Raw genomic sequence first — 24,052 nt, 5'->3', positions numbered from 1 at the left:
TTATTATATTTAAAGAAAAATATATTTAAAAAATAATAAGAATATGGTTAATGTAAAAACAAAAATTAAAATATATTTTAAATAATAAAACATTTCTAAAATATTTTAATATTAAAATGACTTATGGATTTTAAAATGAAAGATAGTTGTAATAACAAATGAATCACTAAAAAATAAACAAAATATTTTTGTTATAACATTTATCTGAATTAACAATCAAATTCATTTTTTCCATTATCAGTATCATATTCACCTGTGAACAGTTTTTAAAGTAATGTAAAATATTTTACATAGATATTTAATGTTATTTTAAACAAATGAATAAGAAGAATAAATGAGTAAAAAAAACAAAATTAACGGCTTTTAAAAAGAGATGATTTTTATAGATTTTGTCATTTTAAATTAAAAGAATACATTAAAAGTTTTTTTTTTTTATTTTTAAATTTAAAAAAAAAAATTTTATTATTAAATTTTACTTCTTATATTTCTATTTATAAAAAAAATTAATGATGTTAGAAGTTTGGTAGTCATGAACATAATACTTTTAAAATGTACTGGCCTTCAAACTTCTTACCTCTTTAATTTGAATATTTTTATTATTTAATTTTTATAAAGTATATAATTTTATTTATGATCATACACTTGTAATATTTTACTTTTGAATATTGAAAAATTTGGTAAATGTTGTCTATGAATAAATGATGAATAGACTTTAACAATATATCAAATTTTATACTTTGTAATATAATATAAAATAATTTAAAGATATTATCTTAATTTTTATTTTAAAATAAAGTAAGTTATTTGTAATAAATCAATTTAAAATTTCTTCTTTTTTTTTAATGATATTAAAAGAAGACTTACAAATTTTATATATTTAATCAATTGAAATATCTAATCTACACTTAAAATCATCATTAAAATGTTTAATAAAATAATTACTTTAATTTTATTTCTTTAATTAGTAACCTTTTAAAATTGTGGTATTGTCCACGTCTGTCACATTAGTATATATATTTATCTTATTAAACATAAAAGATTTTTATATGTCGAAGTTTGTCATTCCAAGCATCTTGTCCTTTTTTCCTATAGATGTTATAATTTCAAAACAATTAGGTTGATAATATAGTAAATTCAATTAACCACCTATTTCTTAACAAAGAATTAAATTATCAGGTTGTATTTAAAGTAAGATTTTTACTATAATTATTGTTTAATTTATAAATATATTAAAATTGAGATTATATTTATTAGATATTTAATATATATTAAATAGTATAAATCAAAAAAGTATCACATTATTCCATCTATCAAAAATTATAAATTAGGTTAATAAGGTATATTAAGTATATATATATATATATATCTTTTTTAATATTTTAATATATTAACAAATTTATATTTTTATTAATTTAAAATATTTTTAATATTTATTATTTTTAACAATTTTATGTATATATTATACAATTATAGTTAGATAAATATTAAATATAATTAATATAAAAATATTTACGTGATAAATTTCTTTAAATATGTTTTCTTTTTTTTTATATTTAATGCTACAAATATTTTTAATTTTTTTATCATAGGTAAGAAAAAAAAATTTTTTTTTTTTTATTTTAATAAATTACTTTTTAATATAATATTTTATATAAAATCATTTTTAATTTTATTTAATTGTTAGTAAAGTTAAATCTTTATTCTCATTTGTATTTAAATTTTAGGCGCTTCTTGAAACAAAGGTTTGTTTTATAATATAGCAATAAAATTCTAATTCTTTTAGATTGTCTTTGTTTAAAATACTTTTAATAACCTAAGAATAATGAAAGAAATAAATAAAAGAATCAATTAAACGAGCATTGTATTTTATTAAACAAAGACACAATCCTGTAATATGGTTCAATCTTAATATAATATATAAACAAAATTTTAACATTACATTTTATTCAATCATTTCAACAGTTTTCAATTTTGAAAAAAAAAAAATTTTTTTTTCTACAATTATATATATTATGTTATTGTTAACGTTTCTTTCTTCTGGGATTGTTTATCTTGGTATCCATGAGATGATACAAGAATAAACATTCCTTGACTAAAGATTCATTCACATTACATATCATAAATTTATATTTTAACATCATATTTATATTTAAATATCAAATAATGAAAAAATAAATTAACATTTTTGAAATGATTATATTTCAATAATTATCTTATAATTAAGATATGTTTAAAACTAAATGTTCTCATAAAAATTATAATGAGGATTTTTAATGTATTGTGAAAAAATTTATTTTTATAAAATTATTGTAATAATGTACGTATATAAAATAAAAGTTTTGCACTTTTGTAAATTATAAAAATAGATTGTATTTTTTTTAGAATAATAATTTTTGTTAAAAAAAAAGTAATTAAACTTTATAAAAAAAGTTTAAATTACATTTAGTTTAATGAATATTTAATTTTAATTATTTTATATAAAGAAAAAAAACATAATTGTTCTTGTAAATTATTTTTAAAGATAAGTGGTATCGTATAAAATTAATAATAAATAACATATTAAATTGCTTCAAAATAAGAGGTGTTTATTAAAAAATTGTATTTAATTTTTAAGATAATAATTTTCAGTAACAAATTTTTAAAAGCAATAATTAACTTTTTTTTTATATGATAATTGGACGTAATTTAAAATATAAATTTTTTTATTACCTATAGTCTAGATTGTGTAATCACTATAATTAATATCTAAATAAACAGGAAATTGTTAAGGCGTTTATATTGAAAATAATATTATACCTTAAAATTTTTAAAATTATTTTATTTTATTCTATTTAAATGAAATCATTGTCTAATATTTATGATTAAAATAATTAACTTTTTTAATATATACATTTTTTTTAGGTTTATTTCTATCAAATATGGCATCTTCTCACGTTGGATGGTTTAGATATACATTTTTAATTGTATATCTTATAACACTTCTTCAAGTAAATTTTTCTAAGAATACAGATGATCTTCGTCAAATTAAATATATGACAAAAAATTTTCCATTAGACAATGAAATTAATAGTGAAAATCTTATTAATTTACCTGATCAAAACGGTAATTAACATTTTTAATTTTCATTTGTTTTTTTATTATAAATAATATAATATTTATAGATATTTACAAAATATTTGATATAGCTTCACTTCAAAAGCGCAAAAATGAATTTATTCGTTTTGGAAAAAGGAAAAATGAATTTATTAGATTTAAAAAAAAAAATATAAACAACTTTAATAATGAATTAAATAACAAAATGTTACCAATTTATTCAATTTTTGATATAAATGATAATGATGATATACATACTGCAAATAAAAGAAAAAATGAATTTATTAGATTTGGTTAAAAAAAAAGAATAAAATAAAAAAATTTGTTTAACAATAAAATTTATTTTTAATTATGATTCAAGTATAATTTCATTTGAAGCTTCCTAATTTTAGCTTTTTACTTTTTTTAAAGTTTTTTTCTTTTTTTTTTTTCTACATTTGTACGACATAAATATTAATATGAAAGAGATGATATAATAAATTTTATGGCATTGGAAATTGGATACTTTTATATAATTAATATTTTATGAGATAATATTTATGAAGAATTACATTTTGGCAACAGATTTTTTTTATATAGAATTCTTCTTTAAATATATGGTTGTTTTCAAGTTTTACATTTTTGATAACCTATATATATATATAATTTTTACTCCTTTGTTGTATGATTATATGCTAAACCATAATTTTGTAAAATAAAAATTATTTTATTTTGTAATATAATATTATTATTTTAATATCTTAAAATACTATTAACAACTTTTATACCATAATATTACAGTTATTTTAATGATATCATTATACAATTTTATTTTATCTTTTAACTTAACTTAAACAATACATTTGTATATAAACAAAAAATAACAATTTAAAAAAATGTTCTTAGAATGTATAAATTTGAAGGCAATTAAATTTTTATTCATCTTTAGAATAGAATAAAACTTTAAATAAGATGATGTATATTTTTTATCATTTATTGCATGTCATAATAATTCTTTATATAAAATAAATAAAAGATAACGGAAATAATGTGTATAAAATTTTTCAAAGATATTTTGATAAGTGGTTTGATACTTTTATTTTATATCAAACAATTACTCAAATTCGATTTAAGGAAGTATTTTTATTTTTAATTTTTTTAAAATATATATCATATAATAACATCATCTACCAAATTTCTATTCTTTAATTATCTATATTTAATCTTTTCAAAAGCCAATATTAAGAAATCACGCATTTTATCTTTTTTTTAGATGAATAAATTAAAGTAATTTTTGGTTAGAAAATAGATAAAACTTTCAAATACCGGAAACATTTCTTTGGCAAACATGATATAACATTACTCTTTTCATTATTTGTTATGCCTTATTAACTCAAAATTTTAGATACAATAGATGAGTAATTTTGTATTTTAGGCGGAAAAATTGAACTTTAAAAATACTATAAATAGCCAAGAAATTTTATTTTACCACTAAATATATTTTTACATTTTTATTAACTTTAAAAACATTCATTTTATTATTCATATATATATATTTCATATTTCATATATATATTTTTTGTTAAAAATTTTTTTTAGATTCAAAAAAAGAAATAATCATGAATAAAAACATTTTCATTGCTATATTATTTGGATTTTTATATTTCAATTGTGTTGTAGCTGTTGATACAGTACACGATGAAGGTATTTAATATTTATAATAAAATTTGTGTTATTGTATAGTATAATTTTTATTTTAATTAAATATTAAAATTAAACATTTTTTAAAATTATTTAAAATTTATAGCTTCCAGAGGAACAATAAATAGTGGAATAAGTGATTCAAGGGAAAATGACGACTTTGTTCTTCGTAAAATATATCATGATCTCACATCTTCTCTTGATCTTCTTGAACAATATGCAATTATGAATCATGGAGTATTTCTAAATGAAGGACATCCACGATTGGTTGAAAAACGTAGAAATAAATTTGAATTTATACGATTTGGTAAAAAGTAAAAAAATCCAAAAAAAAACAACATTTTTTTATATTCACACACATTCATTTCCATACCAGAACACATTTAATATTATCAAAATATTAAAAGTAAATTTATTTTAATTCTCGCAATCATGATCAAAAGTTAAATCTTATTTACGTCAACAATATAAAAATTGGAAAGAATTAATATATGGTAACATTTATTTGGAAAAACTTTTTTCTGGAGAGACATTTTATGCTTACTTTTGAAATAATATCATTTTAATATCAATCTCCCAATTTATTTTTTCTTTTAAATTTGAATGCATCAAATACTATTCAAGTCATGATTTAATTTTATGCCATAATGAAAATTCTTTTTTAATGATAATTGTATCCCTTTAATTTTTTTAAACTTAGTTTAATAAAATATAAAAAAAAAACTATAATAAAACTTATTCTAGATATCATTGATAATTTTATTGTTGAAAAGTAATTTTAAAAAAATTATATGTAATTTTAAATTCAAAGATTACTAAATGAAACAAAACAAAAAAGAAAACTTAATAATTTGTTGTATAAAAATTTTTTTCATAAATTGATAGTTGAAAAACAAAAGTGCTTTTATATAAAAAAATTTTTAGATTAAATAAATTTTATAAGAAATAATTACATTAAAAAATGAATGAATATCATGTAAATATATGATTTTTTTTAAATTTAATTTTCTTTATTAATAAAAAAATTTTTTGATATTTATTAAAAAATCTATTTTTATAAAATTTATATCCTAAATAATGAAATTATTTTTCCTCTTTTTTTGACAACATTACTGGATAAACAACTTTTTTAAAACCGTATTGATCTTTGCTCATACACTTAGAAACTTTATTTTGGTTGGAAAAATTTTTTAAATTATTTTATAAAAAAAATATTACAATTGAAAGAATAATATATGTTAAAGTTCTCATAACAATCTTTTAATTTAAATAGGTTTTTATAATCATATTAAAACTATCCTATAAAACTTTTAAAAATTAAACCATGATTTTAAATTTCAATAGCATTATGCTAAATTTAATTAATTTTCTTCTCTACCATTTTCAATATCTGATGTTTAAGGGTTATCAAGTTTATAATACAATTTAAATCAAAACTTTATTCAAAAGTATATGAGTGTTAATGGAAGAAAATAATTGTTGACATTTAGTTTTAAAAACTATATAACTTTACCATAAAATGTTTTTTTGTATTATTTTTAAAAAATTTAATTAACTTTAAAAATTTTTTATTTTAATTTAGTTTTTTTTTTTTTAATAATTATTTATGATATAATGTTAATCTAAAAGTATAAGATAAGAAACTTTTTATAATAGTTATGTATCTGATATTTTGATAGCTATAATTATTTTAAATAAATAACTATTACATTCACATTATTCATTTTAAATATTTTTTTTAAAGTTTAATTATTTAATCAAAAATTACTTTTTTTAAATAAAAAAATATATATTTTCCATTAAAATTGTTTAATTTTTTTACCACTGTATTCTCATAAGCATCTAATTATCAAAAATAAAATGAAAACAAAAGTAGGATGAAAATTGATATGTTTAAAAAAAGTATTTAAATTTTTAAATACTATGTATATATTAAAAATGATTTTTTTTTAAAATAACATACACATAAAATTTTTAACTAACCTATTAAAATAAAATTGTTATCAAGGTATCATTTTTTTATAATATGGTAGATAAATATGGTGCCTTTAAAATAGTTATTTTTAACATAAAAATTATTATTAGTTATTAAAAACTTTTTAATGTTAAATTTACTATTTATAAAATATAATTATATTCAAGTAATAAGACAAAAACAATATTTTTGTCATATGTCAAAAAGTATAAATCTATTAATGTATGAAATTTTACATTGCTAAATGATATTCAAGTAACTTTAAATTTAAAAAAACGATTAAAACTTTTTTACCATAATTTTGTTATAATTTTATTTAAATAACATTCATATTTTTAAATATTTTTTATTTTTTTTAATAAAACAGATACTGTAAAAGTTAACATTGACAAAATTTATTTGTAATTATAAAAAATAAAAATATTTAAACAACATTTTTACACTTTTTTTTTGTTTACTGTACTTTATTTAAAAACATTTTACTTCTAATATTGAAGTAAAATATTTTTATTGTTATTTAATTTAAAAAATTATATAAAAATTATTTATTTTAATATTTTGTATGTCTTTAAATCAATATTAATTCTATTCCTTTTTTGAAAAATTTTTTAAAACATTAAATAAGAAGCATATTATAAAAGAATGTAAAAAAAAATCTTAATATCATTTTAACATTTAAAATATTCTATTTGTAATTAAAAATATTCTTTGAAAAGCTAAAATTATATAATTTTAAATATATAAAAGTAATATAATAATTGACATTGTAATTTTTGAATGTTTGATTTTTATGAAGTATCTTAGTTTCAATATCAATATACAAATAAGTAAAAATGATCATTTAAATTATTGAATGTATGAAATTAAATTTATCATAGTTTTGCTATTTTTTTTATTAAATATCTTTCTTTATGTAAGAAAAAATTTTAATAATATTAATGTTTGGTATTAAATTTATTGATGAGTTAAAATTTTCTTTTTTAAATGAAAGAAAGAATAATGTGATATTAATTATTATTTTAATCTTAATGACAGTCAAGAATGTTATATTGCTTTTAAGATAATATAATTGTAATATGTAAATTTATTAAAATGAATAACTACTTACATTTAATAAGAATTATTTAAAGTGTTTTTTAAAATAGTATTTTAAATATAATAAGTATTAAATATTGTGATAATATTTAAATCTTAATAAATGTTAAATTTAAAATGTTATTTGACATAAATTGATTAAAATGTACATAAAAATATCATGATTTTTTTACAATTTATTTTACATTCTATAAAAAATAATAGTTTATAAATTTAATAAAAGACAATTATTAATAAAATATGCCAGAATTTTAAACAAAACTAAATTTTTTTTTGTTAATTATTGGAACATTTATGTACTTAAATTAAATATATTTTAAAGATATTAAAATAAAGAGCCTTTTTTATTATTAATTAAAAATTGTTTTTATAGTTTTTTTTGTTGTAATATCACATTTTAATTTAATATTACTATTTGATTTTTTTACTATTATATACAATTTAAAATTAAATTAATTAGTATTTAGCATTACACTTCTAATTGATTGATATTTTTTAAAAAAAATATACAAAACAATTTAACTTAAAAGAATTTTTCAATAATTTATTTATTTTATTTTACTTTTTTCTTTGATATTTTATAAAGATCAAATGTATAAAGTTTTAATTGTTAGTTAAAAAGTACACAATGATTAATATAAATGGTTATTTACTATAATTTTAACAAAAGAAAAAAAATAATTGATTTATTTTTAATTAAAAATAGTATATTTTATATAAAAAAAATATGTATATATCGAAAAAGCTTAACTTAGGGAAATCATTATATCATATTTAAATATTATATTTTTTAATGTTATTGTTTTTTGTCCTTCAAATTTTTTTTTCAATATATTTTACTCATTCTATCATCATAAAAAATATTATTATTGTTAAAGGTTTGTTAATTAAAAGTTTTGTAGTAGGTTAAAAATATTTTGATATAGAATAAGCAATAAAGTGTTAATCTGCTTAGTAAATTAGAGTACTTTTCTGTCTACTTTTACATTGTACTTTTTAAAATATAATTATTATTAAAGCATTATAAGAAGAATAATAATGTTGTGATTGTAAAACTAAATATAATAAAATATATTCACTAATTTAGTAAAAATATTTAAAAAAGTTCAAAAATTAAAACAGATTATTATAACTATTCAAATATATATTATTTTTAATAAAATATTGTTTTTAAAATTTTTTTTATATGATATTGTTTTACTAAAATTTATAAATAATTATAAAATTTGTTTCTATTATTATTATATATATATAATTATATACCAGAAGATCACATATTTTTAAAGTATAATTATCAAACAAAAATACTTTTAATTTTATATTTTAATATATTTATATCTAAAATAAATATAATAACATATTTTAAAAATAAAACTACTATGTTTTGCCAATTCAATAGTTTTATATTTATTTTAGAAAAATTTTAAAACTAAAATAGCTAATTTATTGTTTATTCTAGTATTCTAATCATTAAATTTACATTATTTATTTGAATATATTAAATAATAATAGTTTAAGGAACACTAAAAATTAATATATATTTATGTACTTTGAAAAATAATACTATTTAGATGAAATTTATCTCTTTTTAAAAAGTAATATTATGTAAATTAAAGTTATATACAATTTTCTCTTTAATTGTTAATTTGAAATACAATTTTTCTACTTATTTTAAAATGTAATAAAAATGAGAAAAGAAATACAAAACAATTCATACTTAATTTTATTTTTACATACATATGCCACTATAACATTTGTTGCAAACTTTTTAAATATTAACATACAACAATTTAAAATCATATTGAACAGATAAAAATATATAAATATAAAATATTATTAGCATTATTAAACAATACTTCTAAACTTTATATGAATATCAAATTTACCGCTTACCATTCATTTTCATGTAATCTTTTAAATATATTTAGAAATTCAATATTAGTCTTATAGATAAAGTCCAACTTTTAAGAACATTTCAAACAAATCCTTTTAAAAAAAAAATTTGTCACACTACTGTTGCAATAAATATTTTTATTTATCTGACAAATAACATATATATTATTTTAATCCTTTTTTTTTGTTTTACTAATTAAATATTTATTTATTGTAATAAGTCAAATTAATCCATCAATTTAATATAAAAAAAATTATTATTATTTTTTTTATGTATAATCAATATAATTATTTAATATTTTCTATATATATAATATTTTCATATTATTGTCTATCGATAACTTTATTATTATACAATACTATTTCATTTTATACTATTTTTAAATTACATATCTTAAAAAAAATTTAAACTACAAATTTTTTAAAAGAAATGTTTAGAAATATTTATTTAGAACTTAAGTAGATAATAGCTTTTTAATTAAATTATTAAATATAAAAGTGATAAACATTAATATAAACTAATTCATAAGTTTAGATCATTGTACATATCCATTTTATAAACCAAAAATTTATAAATAGTATAATTTTATGAATAACTATAGATTGTATTTAGTTACTATTTATAATTATTGTAAGATATTATATTGTTAAATAGAAATATCAAAGATTAATTTTAATTTTAATATTACATTTAATTATTTGGTGGGTATATTACTAATGTAGACAAAATCAACATTAACAAATATGTTTTCTACATATTATAAATATTTTGTTAGTTAAATCAAATTTTTTTCTAATATATAAAAATTATGATATATTTTATATCAATAAATATTGTATTGCACATTATTATTAAATATTCTTAATATTTAGTAGAATATATTATTTTTCGTGTTAAGACAATTTAGAATAACTTATTACTACTTACCAAATCTTTATATAAAAAAAAAAACTAAATAAAATTTATATGTATAAATACATTGTCTTTTTATATTATTTTTTTTTACTAAATTATAAGGATAAACCTGAATTTGAAAACATAAATAAAAGCATGCAAAAGATGATCAAATTAATAATCCATCAATTTATTTTTTTTAATAGTTATTTTTTTTTATATTTTAAAATTATTGTACCTTTTTTTATCCTTTCAAAATATGGATAATAACATATTTAATATAACATTAAATCATTATAATAAAAATAATACAAAAAATTTTATTTCTTTATTATTTTCTATTATGAATAAGTAACTATTTAACCTTTAAATTTTTCATGAATGTCGCGTTCTTTAGATCTATATTCATATGTGAAGGTTAGGATAAATTCACTATTGAAAGCATCAATATTTTATAATGATAAAAAATTTTAATAAGTAATTTAAGAATATTACACATTATGTAAACGGTTTTATAAATTTATATTTTTAAATATTTATATATTTACATAAGATGGTTTTGAAAAATATTATTTTTAATAATAATAAACATTTATTATTCTTAAATGATATTTTTCTTTAAATTTATTGTAAATCGTTATACATAAATTTAACAATGAAATAAAAACAAATCATGAAATTTTCTAATACTGTCAAGCTAAATTGTAGTAACATATTTTATTCTATTTATTTATATGTTATAAATATTTCTTTATAATTAATTTACTATGTTTATTTATTTCAAAAATAAAAAGATATTAAAAATTAGTAAATATAATGTAAATGATAATAATTTTTGTCTATAATATTAAAAAAATATTAAATGTTTGAAATAAAATTATTATAATAAAAATTTATCACTATATAATAATAGTTAACAATTACATTTTTAGTATTATGCTATTGTCATTTTCTTTTATAACATATTTTTAAAAATTTTTTTTAATAAAAATATTTTTTAATTAAAATTTATTTTATCAAAACATTAATTAATTATAATATATTGTTTTTAGTATTGAATAATTAAAAATTTATTTATTATATAATATTTGTTAAAAATTTTTATATAACATTTACATATTGTTATATTTTAGATATAAACAATTTTAGTATTAGTATATTTTTAAGAATAAAATAATTTATAATAAAAATTTTTAATACAAATTAAAAAATTTTATTTTATAATATTGCAATATGTCAGTATTTTTTTTTAAAACAGGCTTCTTTATCTTTCAAAATAGATATAGTGTAAAAAATATAAATTTATTATTTTTCTTTAATTATAATCTTATATCAATATAATTTATGATATACAATGAATATTTTTTATTTTTATAATATTAAATGTATAACTTAAACTAATCTTTATTTTTCTTCTTTTAATTATAAATATTTAAAAAGTAATTTATATATTTAAGATCTTTTTTTTTGTAAATAATAAAATAACTATTATACATGCATATTTAAAATTATTTTTGATTTATTATAAAAGAATTTTTTTCAATTTTTAATTTTTAATCAGATTAGACTATTATATAATTTCTATGAAAGAATATACTTTTTCAATTTAATGTAAAAGTTTCACTATAGGAATATTAATATTTTTAATATCAATTTTTTTAAATTATATCTATTTGTTACATTAAATATATAAAAATTTTTTTTAGATAAGTTATTAATTACAGATGATGGTATGAGCCGATTTCGTATAACATACCGTTTTTTCGTAACAATATGTCTTTTGACACTAATTTTTGTTTTTATTAATCTTTTATCAAATTCAAATGGAAAAAATTATGATCGAAAAACTAATGGAATTGAGCACCAAAATATTAGTAATATAATCAATTCAACTTCTAATATTTTTCAAAAAATACATTTGTCAAGTATTGGCCTACCACCAAATAATGTTATTAATATTTTTAATTATATTAATGATAATTATGAAATGTTAAATTATGAAAAATTTAGAAAAAAAGATATAAAATATATTATTCTTGTTCAAGTTCATAATCGTTTAGATTATTTACAAATATTAATAAATTCTCTTGAAAATTTACACAATATTGAAAATTGTTTAATTATTTTTAGTCATGATGTTTATAAACCAGAAATTGACAAACCAATAAAAAATATAACATTTGGAAGAGTTTTACAAATATATTTTCCATATAATTTACAATTATTCCCAAATATATTTCCTGGATTATCAAATGATGATTGTCCTCCTTCCATATCAAAAGATGAGTAAGTTTTTTTTTTATTGATTTATATATATTAAAAATTTTTTTATTTTAAGAAGTGAAAAATTAAACTGTTCTTCAAAAAAGCAATATGATACATATGGTCATTATAGAGATCCTAATTTAAGTCAAATAAAGCATCATTGGTGGTGGAAATTAAATTTTGTATTTGAAAAAGTATTTAAGCGTTTTAGAATTAGTGGTAAAATAATTTTAGTAGAAGAGGATCATTATGTAATGCCAGATATGTTACATGTTTTAAATTTAATTACCATTGAAAAAAAAAAATTATGTTTAGAATGTAATATTATTGTTTTGGGATCATATAAATTTGATGAAAATAAATATATTGACAATATTAATAAAATTAGTGTAATGCAATGGTATAGTAGTATGCATAATATGGGAATGGTTATTGATACCAATTTATGGAATAATATAAATAAATGTTCAGAGGTAAAAAAAAAAATTTTTTTTTTTATAATATTATATAATTAATTTAGTTATTTTGTACATATGATGATTATAATTGGGATTGGACACTTTTAAAAATTAGTCTTGATTGTATGAATAATAAAATGAAGGCATTGTCAATTACATCACCTAGAATTTTACACATTGGTGATTGTGGAATACACAAACATGATTGTCATTCACAAAAATCTTTGTTAAAAGCAACAAATTTATTAGAATTATCAAAAAATAACCTATTTCCAGATAAATTATTTGTTAATAATAAAATAAAAAAATCACCAAAACCACCTAAACCTAATGGAGGTTGGAATGATGTTCGTGATCATTATTTATGTTTACATAATTCATATATTTTACCAAAAAATGAAAAAAATAGTTTTTTTTCTGATAAATATCAAAAATATCAAAATAATAATGGTTTTTTTCCATTTATGGATCTTAACTTTCTTCAAACTTTGCCATAATAATGTAAAAAAAAGCAAACAAACATTTTTTATTGTTTTAATAAATATTATACCGGTATTATAATTATATCTGATATTTTTTTTTAAATTTTATAAATTTATTTATTAGAATAAAATTAACTATTTAGTTAAAAAAAAAGATAAAGATTTTTTCATATCTTCTTTTTATTGTTATTATGTCAAAAAAAAATTAACAATTTAATTAAAAACATTTCAATTTTAAGTGCCTTTGGCATGTTTTGTTTTGATCATTTTATTATTTTACATAGTTTTTATTTATAATTGTTTCCAAAAATTGTTTAAAAATTACTGGTTACAAATTTTAAAAAATAAAATATAATACTTTTATCTTTAAAATTTAAAGAAAAAAAAATTAAGAAATAATATATATAGTTTTAGTTTCAATAATTTTCTTCTAATTAGGTTAACAATTAAATGATTACTGGAATATACCAACTAAATTAAATAATAATAAAAACTACGTCAAACTTGTAGAAAAAATATGTTTGGAAATTAATGAAACACTTATTTAGAGATTACATAACAACTTTTTACTAATACATTTTTAACATATTAAATACTCAATTTTAACATAAGAAAAACAATTCAAATATGTAGTTTATATTTTAGTGTTTCCTAATAATATTAATAAATAAATATGACCTTGTATTATTACTTTAATTAAGTTATTTCTTCTATATAAAAAAAAATATATAATTATTTTCAAACTATCATATTTTTAAAAATCTGTTTTTATTAATATAAAATACATATTTAAATACAAAAAAAATATTATATATATTTTTATTAAAACTATAAATAAAATTTTTTTTAGATGCCTATTTTTTTAATATATGAGTATTTTTTTATTATTATTCTATGGATTATTTTATCATATATTACATATAGAATAACAAAAACAATTTTTAAATTTATACAAATAATTTTTATATATGTAATATTACCTATTTTTTATTTACCAAGTTTTAAAATATATGAAGAACGTTGGATAGGTATATATATTTATATAATATTAATAATAATAATAATATAATTAATGTTTATCTTATATTATAGTTGTTTCTGGTGGTACCGATGGAATTGGTAAAGCATATATTTTTGAATTAGCACGTAGAGGATTAAAAAAATTTGTTATAATTGGTAGAAATCCTAAAAAAGTTAATGATATAAAAAATGAATTGGAAAAAAAATACAATTGTAAAATTCAAACATATATTTTTGATTTTTATAATGGTGATTTTAATAAATTACGTCAATTTTTAAATAATATAAATATTGGATTTGTTCTTAATTCTGTTGGTGTTGGAAGAAAATATCTTGAAAGATTTGGTGATAATCCAGAGGCTGATGAACAAATAATAAAAGTTAATTGTTATAGTGCAGCTGAATTTATGGGATGTTGTCTTCCAATAATGGAAAAAAATGGTGGTGGACAATTTGTTGTATTATCATCTTCACAAGGTGTTAAACCAATACCTTTACTTGCATCTTATTCAGCTTCAAAGGTAATATATCATTACAAACATTTTATAATACTATTTTTTAATTTTAGTCATTTTTATCATTTATTTGTGAATGTATTAATCGGGAGTATAAAACAATAAATGTTCAAATACTTATTCCAGCTTTAGTTGCTACTAATATGACTTTTTATAAGGTAAATAACAAATAAAAAATTATAATAATAATAAAAAAAACTTTTTAGAAAGGTAGCCTGTTTGTTGTAACACCAGAAGCATTTGTTAAACAAGCAGTATCTACTGTTGGTATTATAAAAAAAACTGCTGGATGTTTAAATCATGAAATTCAGATGCTTCTTTATCAATTACTCCCATGGTCTATTTTAAAACATTTAATTTTACCAATATATTGGATTCATAAAAAAAGAATGATAAAAATGCATGGAAAAAATATTTTACTTGAAAAAAATCAACCTGAATCACCAAACTTTGCTGAAAAAGTATAATATTTACTAAAAAAAATATACTTTATTTATATTTTATAAAAATAAAATCATTTTTACATGTAAAAATAATATCAAGTTAATAGTTCTTTTATGAATGTTGACTAATTTTATTTTTTTTGTGTTAAAAATATCAATGATTTTGAATAGAAAATAGTTAAAAAAAAACCTAGTTTATTTAATTAATTAATTATAATAAAGATTGTAGAATATTTGTTATTTAAAAATTCATGAAAACAATGTATTATATATAAAGTACTTAATTATTCTTCTTTAATGATCTTGATATTTAATATATGCCAAACATATATTTTTACAAAAATGTCAATAAATTTTATTATACATAAGATATTTAAAATAATATATCTTTTTTTTGTTGTTGTTTATATTATAGAATATTATATTTTATAAAAAAAAAATACACATCATTTTGACTATTATATGTAATAGATAAAAGTAAATTATAAAAAAATTACAATTTTTGATCATTTGAAAATAATGTGTAGTTATTGTTGAGATATTAATTTATGATGATATAAAAAGATAAAGATTATATATGTGTTAATAGTTTGTTACTTATTTAAATTTTAAAAAAAAATTGTACTTTTTACACTTTTAGTTAAATAAAAAGTAAAATAATATATTTTTATTATTATAAAGAAAATTAAACAAAATAGAATATGAAAATATTGTAATGCTTGCAAATAAATATTTATCTATTAAATATGTATTTTTTTCATATAAATGCTTATATTCAAGTACCACTATTTTAATATATAAATAAAGTCATTTATATTTACAATAAATTGATGAATCTATTTTTACTTTTCTTCTCATAATATTTAGAGATCGTGTATTATAATTTATTATTTATCACACTAACTTACATAATTTGTAGATTTTTTTTGTATAAAAAATCTTAAAATTGTATTGTTTATTATTGAGAATAATGGTAAAAAAAAATAATTTATGAGTAAACAAAAACAATTAATTGATAGTATTTAATAAAATAATTTTATATTCTATAAATAAAAACTGTAAATATGATTTATCTATTTGTCATTTTAATATTTAAAATGATTGGAAAATGTTTAAAATTACCACTAAATACAAATATAATAGTACAAAGGAAAGTACAATTGTTTATATTATTATTAATTAATGAGTAAAATAATACATAAAAAGGTACCGATTTTTTGAAAATAAAAAAAATAAGTAAAATTTATTTTTGTATCATAATTTAATAAATGGATAATTATATAAGAAACAAAATGTATAGGAAAAGATCAAAGAAATTATAATCATTTGTAATATTACATTAAAAAAATTTTATTATATTTTGCTTATCTAATAAATAATATGTGTGATATTTATACACCTGAGTTATATGAGAATTTGACTATTAAATTTATTATAAAAAAAAAGCTATTATATCATTATCAATATCAAAAAGTAATAGTTAAAAAAATATTTTCAATAAATTGTTACATATTTGGTGTGCTTTAAACATTATAATACTTAGTAATATTTTAGCAATTCATTCACTAATATAACAAATAGTTAACTTTATTGTATTAACAATTTTTTTTTTATAAATAAAATTCTTAAAAAATATTATTATTACTTTTTTTTATTTAAAATTAGTAGTATAAAAATTTGTAGATTTATTTACATTTCTTTTTTATTATGTAATAATTTTTTTTTTGTTATATTATAATAAAATTATGTTTAATTTTTATATTTGATGTATTACAATCACCTTCTTGAAGATTCAAATTTTTGTAAAAGTATTTGAAAATAAAATTAGTAAATGTTCTTGAAAAATTCATTAAATCATATTATTAGGGTATTTGTGAACGACTTAATTTTACGGGAACTGCATTTATTTATCTGTACTTTATAGTATTTCTATTTCAATTGATCTTCCTAGTTAATGAAATTGTTTACATAGACCGGAGAAAAGGTTTGTATATATATATATATATATATAATATATTGTAATCTGCTTCTACAAAACAAATGATGATATTACGAAGTAAGGTTAATAGATATGTGAGGTATAAGATAAATTCAGACAGTTGCTTTAGTCGGAAATTATAAAAGTTGAAGGTAGCTTATCCTGTTGACATGGTACACTAATATTTTATATTACTGTATATTAACAAAGTTAGCAAATAAAAGATGCATTGCCACTTATTATTTTTCCTTCATCTTCACAATTCTTCTATCATATCTTTAATCTAATGATAGTATAGAAAGAATTTTCGTTTACGTTAATTTGATTTATTTTATACAATTTAAAATCACTTTACTATCTTTATCATAATATTTTAAATTTTTATACTATATCATATAAAATATATTATTTTATTTTTTCATTTTATATGTAATCTCATATGCTAAATTCTATGTTATATTTACTAAAAATTAATATTGATGATATACTATAATTACTTTTCTTTTTAAACTAGTTATAAATATACCGTATATTAAGTTGCTTTCATGTGATGTTCTTAAAGATAAGTACATTCTTTTAATTTATATTAACTAGTATTTTTTCTTTTTTCTTATATTTTATTACTACTAAATATTATTTGAAAATTAAAAAAAAAAATTTATTATTTTTATACTTTTATAGATAATTATTTTATTAATTACTTAATTTAAATAAATAATAATATGTTTTGTATATTATATTTAAGTGAAATAAATTTAATTTTTACTAAAAATACTGTAAAAACTTAGATTTTTTTTCTTACTATTCTCACAAATATATTATCATCTGCTTTCATTTTTTTTTATTTACTCATTATTTTATTCTTGTTTAAATAAATTTTTAAGCTTATTTGAAATAAAATGAACAAATAATTAAACTTAATTATTTGACTTTTAATTACAAAATCTTAACCCCCCCTTCTATTTTACTTTCTCCCATATTTAATTTAAAATTTATATTATTTAATGAAATTACCAATGAACTGTTATATATTTATTTATTAAAAGAAAAGGTATGATATAGTTATTTATAATAAAATAACTTATTGTAGTTTAGAAATAAGCTTATATATATCTCATCATAGATATATCTTAAAATAAAGTAACCTAATTTACCTACAAAGTTTGTTTGGTAATTATATCCGTACTCATTATTTGATTTGCATCCTTTTTATCAGTTCAATTGTCTTCTGTGACTTTATTGTATTCTTTCAAAAGCTTCTAATTTGTTTCCAAGCCAGCCGTTCTATTTTTGTTTGCATATGACAAACATTTATCTTCCCTACTTGGTTAATCTAGATAGAGAAATAAACCCCTGATCACTAACTTTTTATATGGTACTCCTACTAGAAGCTTATCATCTTTTATAATATAATTAAATAAAAAAAATAATAATGAACTACAAGAATAAAAGAGAAATGTTTTTATAGCTTTCAAAATGTTAACTATAAATTTACTTTTCACTATATAATATATATTTATATTTCATTGACATTTTATATTCAAAATAAATTGGAAGATATTCATATTTTTTTAAATAAAAAAAAAAGATATTTTCCATAAATATATTGTAAATAGTTTTTTTTTTCTTTACTAATTAATTAAATCTTATTTTAAAAAGTAAATAGTAGACAATTGTCTATAGTATTCTTGTTAAATATATAGTATAATATTTCATAGTATTTTAAGAAATTAAAATAATATCATTTGATACCTTGTATATATATATATATATTTCTTTTTTCTTTTAAACCATTTTAGGATAACCTCTTTGTTATCTAATACATTCAATTCATTGTAATAGTAAAACATATTTTTATAATTGAAATAATATTTACATTCTTTAACCAATTTCTCATGAAAAACCTTTTTTTTTTTTACTATTCTGTTTGAAGAAGCTTCTTAGATTAGATTTCATATATTAAAATTTTTACTACATTTCTTTTATTTTTGAATATTTTTATATATTTTTTTTTATATTATATTTATTATTAATTTATTTAAGTTATAGTTATGGTAATAACCTTTAATTTCCTAATTTCAATAATATTTTGCCAATCCATTGTAAATACAGTTTTAAGGTAAATTTTTTTTATATAAATTTTTGTTAATATTAATATATTTTTTTTAATAGTAATTTATTGGATGATACTAAAGAACATTGTCAAGATTTACAATGTATGAAAAAAATTTTTATTGACAGTAAACATCAGTTAGTACATGATGATGGCACAACTGAAACATGCATATCTTGTGACCAATGTTATAATTCTGGTTTTAGTGTTTGTATGAAAAAAAAAGTTTTTACTGTTACAAGAGGTGGAAGAAATGATGATGAAAAAATATGTTCATGTTTTAATTCAGTTCCAGAAGAATGTCGTATTCAACCACAAGGTCCTCCAGGATATAATGGTGCATTTAAAGGAATATATAATATTTGTTATTATTCATCAATCAAAAATCCACCACAACCTTTAGCTGTAAATACAGAAAAATCAATTATTGTTACTATATCACCATTTTGGACAGAACCATATTGGAAAGATTTTCAATTAACTAATCTTACATTAATATATGAATATCCAATTCAATCTCCTGAACAATGTGAAAGAGAAATAACAACTAATTTAAATGGTGAACCAAAACATTCTTGTACTGGTACTGTAGATATTAATATGAAAAGTGAAGATATTGCTGATAATACTGATTACAATCCAATTGATTTATTTTCAGAAGGTGTTGAACCAACTTATGATGATTTATCAAATGAATTACCACCTGAGGTAGAATTTGACAGAGAAGTATTTGCAGGTGCACATAATGTAAAACTTTGGATGACTGTAACTGTAAAAAGGGGTAGACAACTTATATCTAATACTAATACATCAAATATTTTTAAAAATGTAAATACAGTACTATCATCTAATATTTTTAATTTTGATTTACAACCAGAAATATATGGTACTGAAGGTAGAGTAGAAAGTAATGAAGATGATGAAGACGAAAAAGAAAATGAATCAGAAAATACTTTACTTAATAAATATAATACTACTACTACAACTGTTTCACCAATTGTTAAAGAAGATGAAAATATTATGAAAACAAAAATTGTTTCTAAAGAAGATAATATTAAAGAGGAAGATAATAGTAAAGAAATCCAAGAAGAATCTAAAGAAACTGAAACATCTGAAGAAGATACATCTAATGATAATACATCTGATGAAAATAAACTAGTAAATGATGATAATGATGGTAATGATGATGGAAATAATGATAACAAATCATTTGATGGTACTAGTTTACCAGAAATTCAGTCTTTAGATGAATACAATGATGATAAATCAAGTGAAGACAACTCAACTATACAACCATCATTTGAGGATGAAAATAAAATAAATATTAAAGAAAATAAAACAATTGATGATGAGTCAATAGTTGAAAATGATAATAACACAACAAGTAACAATACTTCAGTAGTAACAAATCTAATAAATAATGTAATAAGCTACTTAAGTTTTACCGAAGAATTAGAACTTTCAAGAATTGTTTTTGCTGGGTGTGTTGTGTTATGTTTGATAATGCTTTGCTGCACATGTTTATGTAGGAGTAAATTATTATGTTGTAAAAATAGAAATGGCGATTATGATAAAGTTAATAATTCAGAATTTTCAAGAAATAATACACAAGAAATGCTGGTAAGGAACAATAGAGCTGAAAAAGAAAAATTGAGACAATAGATAAATCATAACTCATGTGTCAATGATATAAATTATTTTTTATCATTGTCACAATATCATTACCATTCACTTTCTAACACTAATCCAAATGTAAACACCGGTTTCGGCATCATCGTATATGTAGACATAGCAATAAAAAAAAAAGTATGCGATTATACCACAAACACCAAATATTATTCAACTAGAAGAAACTACATTTGATATTAATACATCAAATTACCAGTTACCACTAACAATACCTGATTAAACTTCAATCTTTTTTTTTTATGTTTCATCAGCAATTATTTTTCCTTCAAAGTATTGTATGATACTTCTCTTTTTTTTAAATATTACCATAATATTTTTTTCTCTTAATTCCCTTTCTTTTTTTTAAAATTAATATTCATTTTTTATACTTTAACATCTTTCCACAAATATACAATTATATTTATTAATATAAAAAAGCGCTTGTTGTTACTATTAATCAGCAAAATTTCACCTTTATTTTAAGTTGTAAAAATTTAAAAATAAAATAAAATTGTAGATGAAACATTTACATACGAGAAGATTGAAATTGTTAATATATATTTTTATATTAATAATCAATATATACAATTTATATTTTCTTTTTTTATTTTGCCAAAAAAAGCAAAATAAAAATTAATATTATATTTTTATATTATTAATTATTGTATCATTAGATAGTAATATAAAATATATAAATATCGTCGCAATGATATAAGTAAAATAAACTAATATCATTTACTTTTTTTTTAAAATATTTTGTAACAAAAGATTAGCTTGTGTATTTTTCATTATTTCCCTATCTTTATCATAAACTAAATGGTGTTTTATTATTTAACAATTTAGTTAATTAATGATTTTTGCCAATACTTCTTGCTTCAATAAATTTTCAATCAAAATACACATATATTATTATGTATAAGTAATTAATGTATTTTATTCTAAATTTTTTTTTATTTTAAATAGAATGATTTATTTTATAATTATAAATCTTTTATTGTAATTGATAGAATTATTTTTATTTTTTATTTTTTTTTTTGATAAATAAAATAAAAAAAATTTAAGTAAAACTTTTTTTTTATTTTTTGTTAAATCTTCTCGTATGGCAAATGATATCATCAGGTAAATAAAGAAAATTTATAAATCATAAACAAATAATTTATATAATATATTATTTAATTTTTATTTTCTTTAGAATAGTAATAATGAACAAATATGTAAGCCTTTGATTGAATCTTCATCTAAATTAGAAAAAACAGATTGTTATGATAATTCTATAAAAGTTGAAAATTCCAAATTATCAACTAGTGATATTGTATCAAAAAATAACACTTTACGATTAAAACAATTATATCAAAAACAATATAAAGAATTAATTAGTTCATCTCCAACATTAGATTATAAAAGATTACGTCTCGATGAAATTATTGGTGATGGAAATTTTGGTGTGGTTTTAAGACAAGCTGTATTACAAGATTTAGAGGATGCTGGAAAAATAAAAGAAGTTATTACTTGTTCATCACATAAATTTGATAAATTTCATAATCATGAATTAGATAGCTTTTTAAATGCTCTAGCTGTTTCTGTTAGAGCAAAAACACATCCAAATATTGTTAGTTTGATAGCAGTTGATGAACAATTTGAAAATTTATTATTAATTTTTGAAAATTTTAACTATCCTGATTTGTTAACAACTCTTAGAGAAAGCAGAAAACAAAAAATTTCAAATACACGATATGCTGCTGAATTGACACCAATTGAATTATGTAGAATAATGATTGATTGTGCTAGAGGAACAGGTCATTTAATTAAATCAAAAATATTACATTCAATGTTAGCTGCATGTAATGTTATTGTTTTACCCAATAGAACAGTTAAAATAGCAGGTTTTGGTTTTGCCGAACAAAGACAATTACATTGTAATCAATATGAACCAGTATGCAAAAATTTTAATTTATTTAATTATTAATAACTTTCTTTTTTTTTAGAAACCTGGACCAGAAAGATGGCAGTCACCTGAAATATTAATACCAAAAATTTATAAAGATACAAATTCAAAAATAGCTCAATCAATGATATGGTCATTAGGTATACTTTTATGGGAAACAGCATCTTTAGGTGGTACACCATTTGAAATGTATGCAACAAATGAAGAATTTATTGAAGCAATTTTCTTACAAAAAGCTATGTTAACAATGCCAGCACACTGTTCTGTTGAATTGTTATCAATATTTCATACATGTGTACAGTATGATCTTGTTCTTAGACCAGAAACAACTGACGCTATTGTAAGAAAATTAGAAATTCTACAATCTGATGCTGATAATCACATAAATTTAACAACAACAAATCCTGGAGAAATGTTTTATTTCCCACCAATTAATACAAGATTAGAACAAATAACAGCAAGATTTTAACATATAATATTATTTTTCTTATAACTAATTATAAGTTATATTTTGCCAATATGTTGCAAATAATA

At 17.5% G+C, this 24,052-nt stretch overlaps 5 protein-coding genes across 5 annotated transcripts; all 5 read left to right on the top strand.

Annotated features, from left to right (window-relative positions):
- Window positions 1–2,918: 2,918 nt before the first annotated feature.
- Window positions 2,919–3,391, top strand: SRAE_X000149400 (FMRFamide-related peptide-like family-containing protein; the record flags this gene model as incomplete). Its single annotated transcript, XM_024649608.1, has 2 exons — window positions 2,919–3,102; window positions 3,162–3,391. 2 exons carry the CDS (start codon window positions 2,919–2,921, stop codon window positions 3,389–3,391), a joined length of 414 nt encoding a protein of 137 aa, XP_024498960.1.
- Window positions 3,392–4,691: 1,300 nt separating this feature from the next.
- SRAE_X000149300 (Hypothetical protein) lies at window positions 4,692–5,091 on the top strand (the record flags this gene model as incomplete). Its single annotated transcript, XM_024649597.1, has 2 exons — window positions 4,692–4,776; window positions 4,880–5,091. 2 exons carry the CDS (start codon window positions 4,692–4,694, stop codon window positions 5,089–5,091), a joined length of 297 nt encoding a protein of 98 aa, XP_024498959.1.
- A 7,527-nt stretch (window positions 5,092–12,618) lies between these two features.
- On the top strand, window positions 12,619–13,851 carry SRAE_X000149200 (Alpha-1,6-mannosyl-glycoprotein 2-beta-N-acetylglucosaminyltransferase; the record flags this gene model as incomplete). Its single annotated transcript, XM_024649586.1, has 3 exons — window positions 12,619–12,917; window positions 12,970–13,369; window positions 13,417–13,851. The coding sequence occupies 3 exons, from the start codon at window positions 12,619–12,621 to the stop codon at window positions 13,849–13,851; spliced, it is 1,134 nt and encodes a 377-aa protein (XP_024498958.1).
- Window positions 13,852–14,686: 835 nt separating this feature from the next.
- Window positions 14,687–15,838, top strand: SRAE_X000149100 (Estradiol 17-beta-dehydrogenase 12; the record flags this gene model as incomplete). The annotated part of the gene is made up of 4 exons (XM_024649573.1): window positions 14,687–14,864; window positions 14,929–15,377; window positions 15,425–15,529; window positions 15,578–15,838. The coding sequence occupies 4 exons, from the start codon at window positions 14,687–14,689 to the stop codon at window positions 15,836–15,838; spliced, it is 993 nt and encodes a 330-aa protein (XP_024498957.1).
- Window positions 15,839–19,843: 4,005 nt separating this feature from the next.
- SRAE_X000149000 (Proto-oncogene tyrosine-protein kinase receptor Ret) lies at window positions 19,844–23,987 on the top strand (the record flags this gene model as incomplete). The annotated part of the gene is made up of 4 exons (XM_024649562.1): window positions 19,844–19,911; window positions 19,965–21,525; window positions 22,766–23,506; window positions 23,559–23,987. 4 exons carry the CDS (start codon window positions 19,844–19,846, stop codon window positions 23,985–23,987), a joined length of 2,799 nt encoding a protein of 932 aa, XP_024498956.1.
- Window positions 23,988–24,052: the final 65 nt, after the last annotated feature.

The sequence above is a fragment of the Strongyloides ratti genome, scaffold srae_chrx_scaffold0000002 (genome assembly GCF_001040885.1).
Source record: "Strongyloides ratti genome assembly S_ratti_ED321, scaffold srae_chrx_scaffold0000002".
Classification (NCBI taxonomy): domain Eukaryota; kingdom Metazoa; phylum Nematoda; class Chromadorea; order Rhabditida; family Strongyloididae; genus Strongyloides; species Strongyloides ratti.
This window is presented reverse-complemented; position numbering and strand designations above follow the sequence as displayed.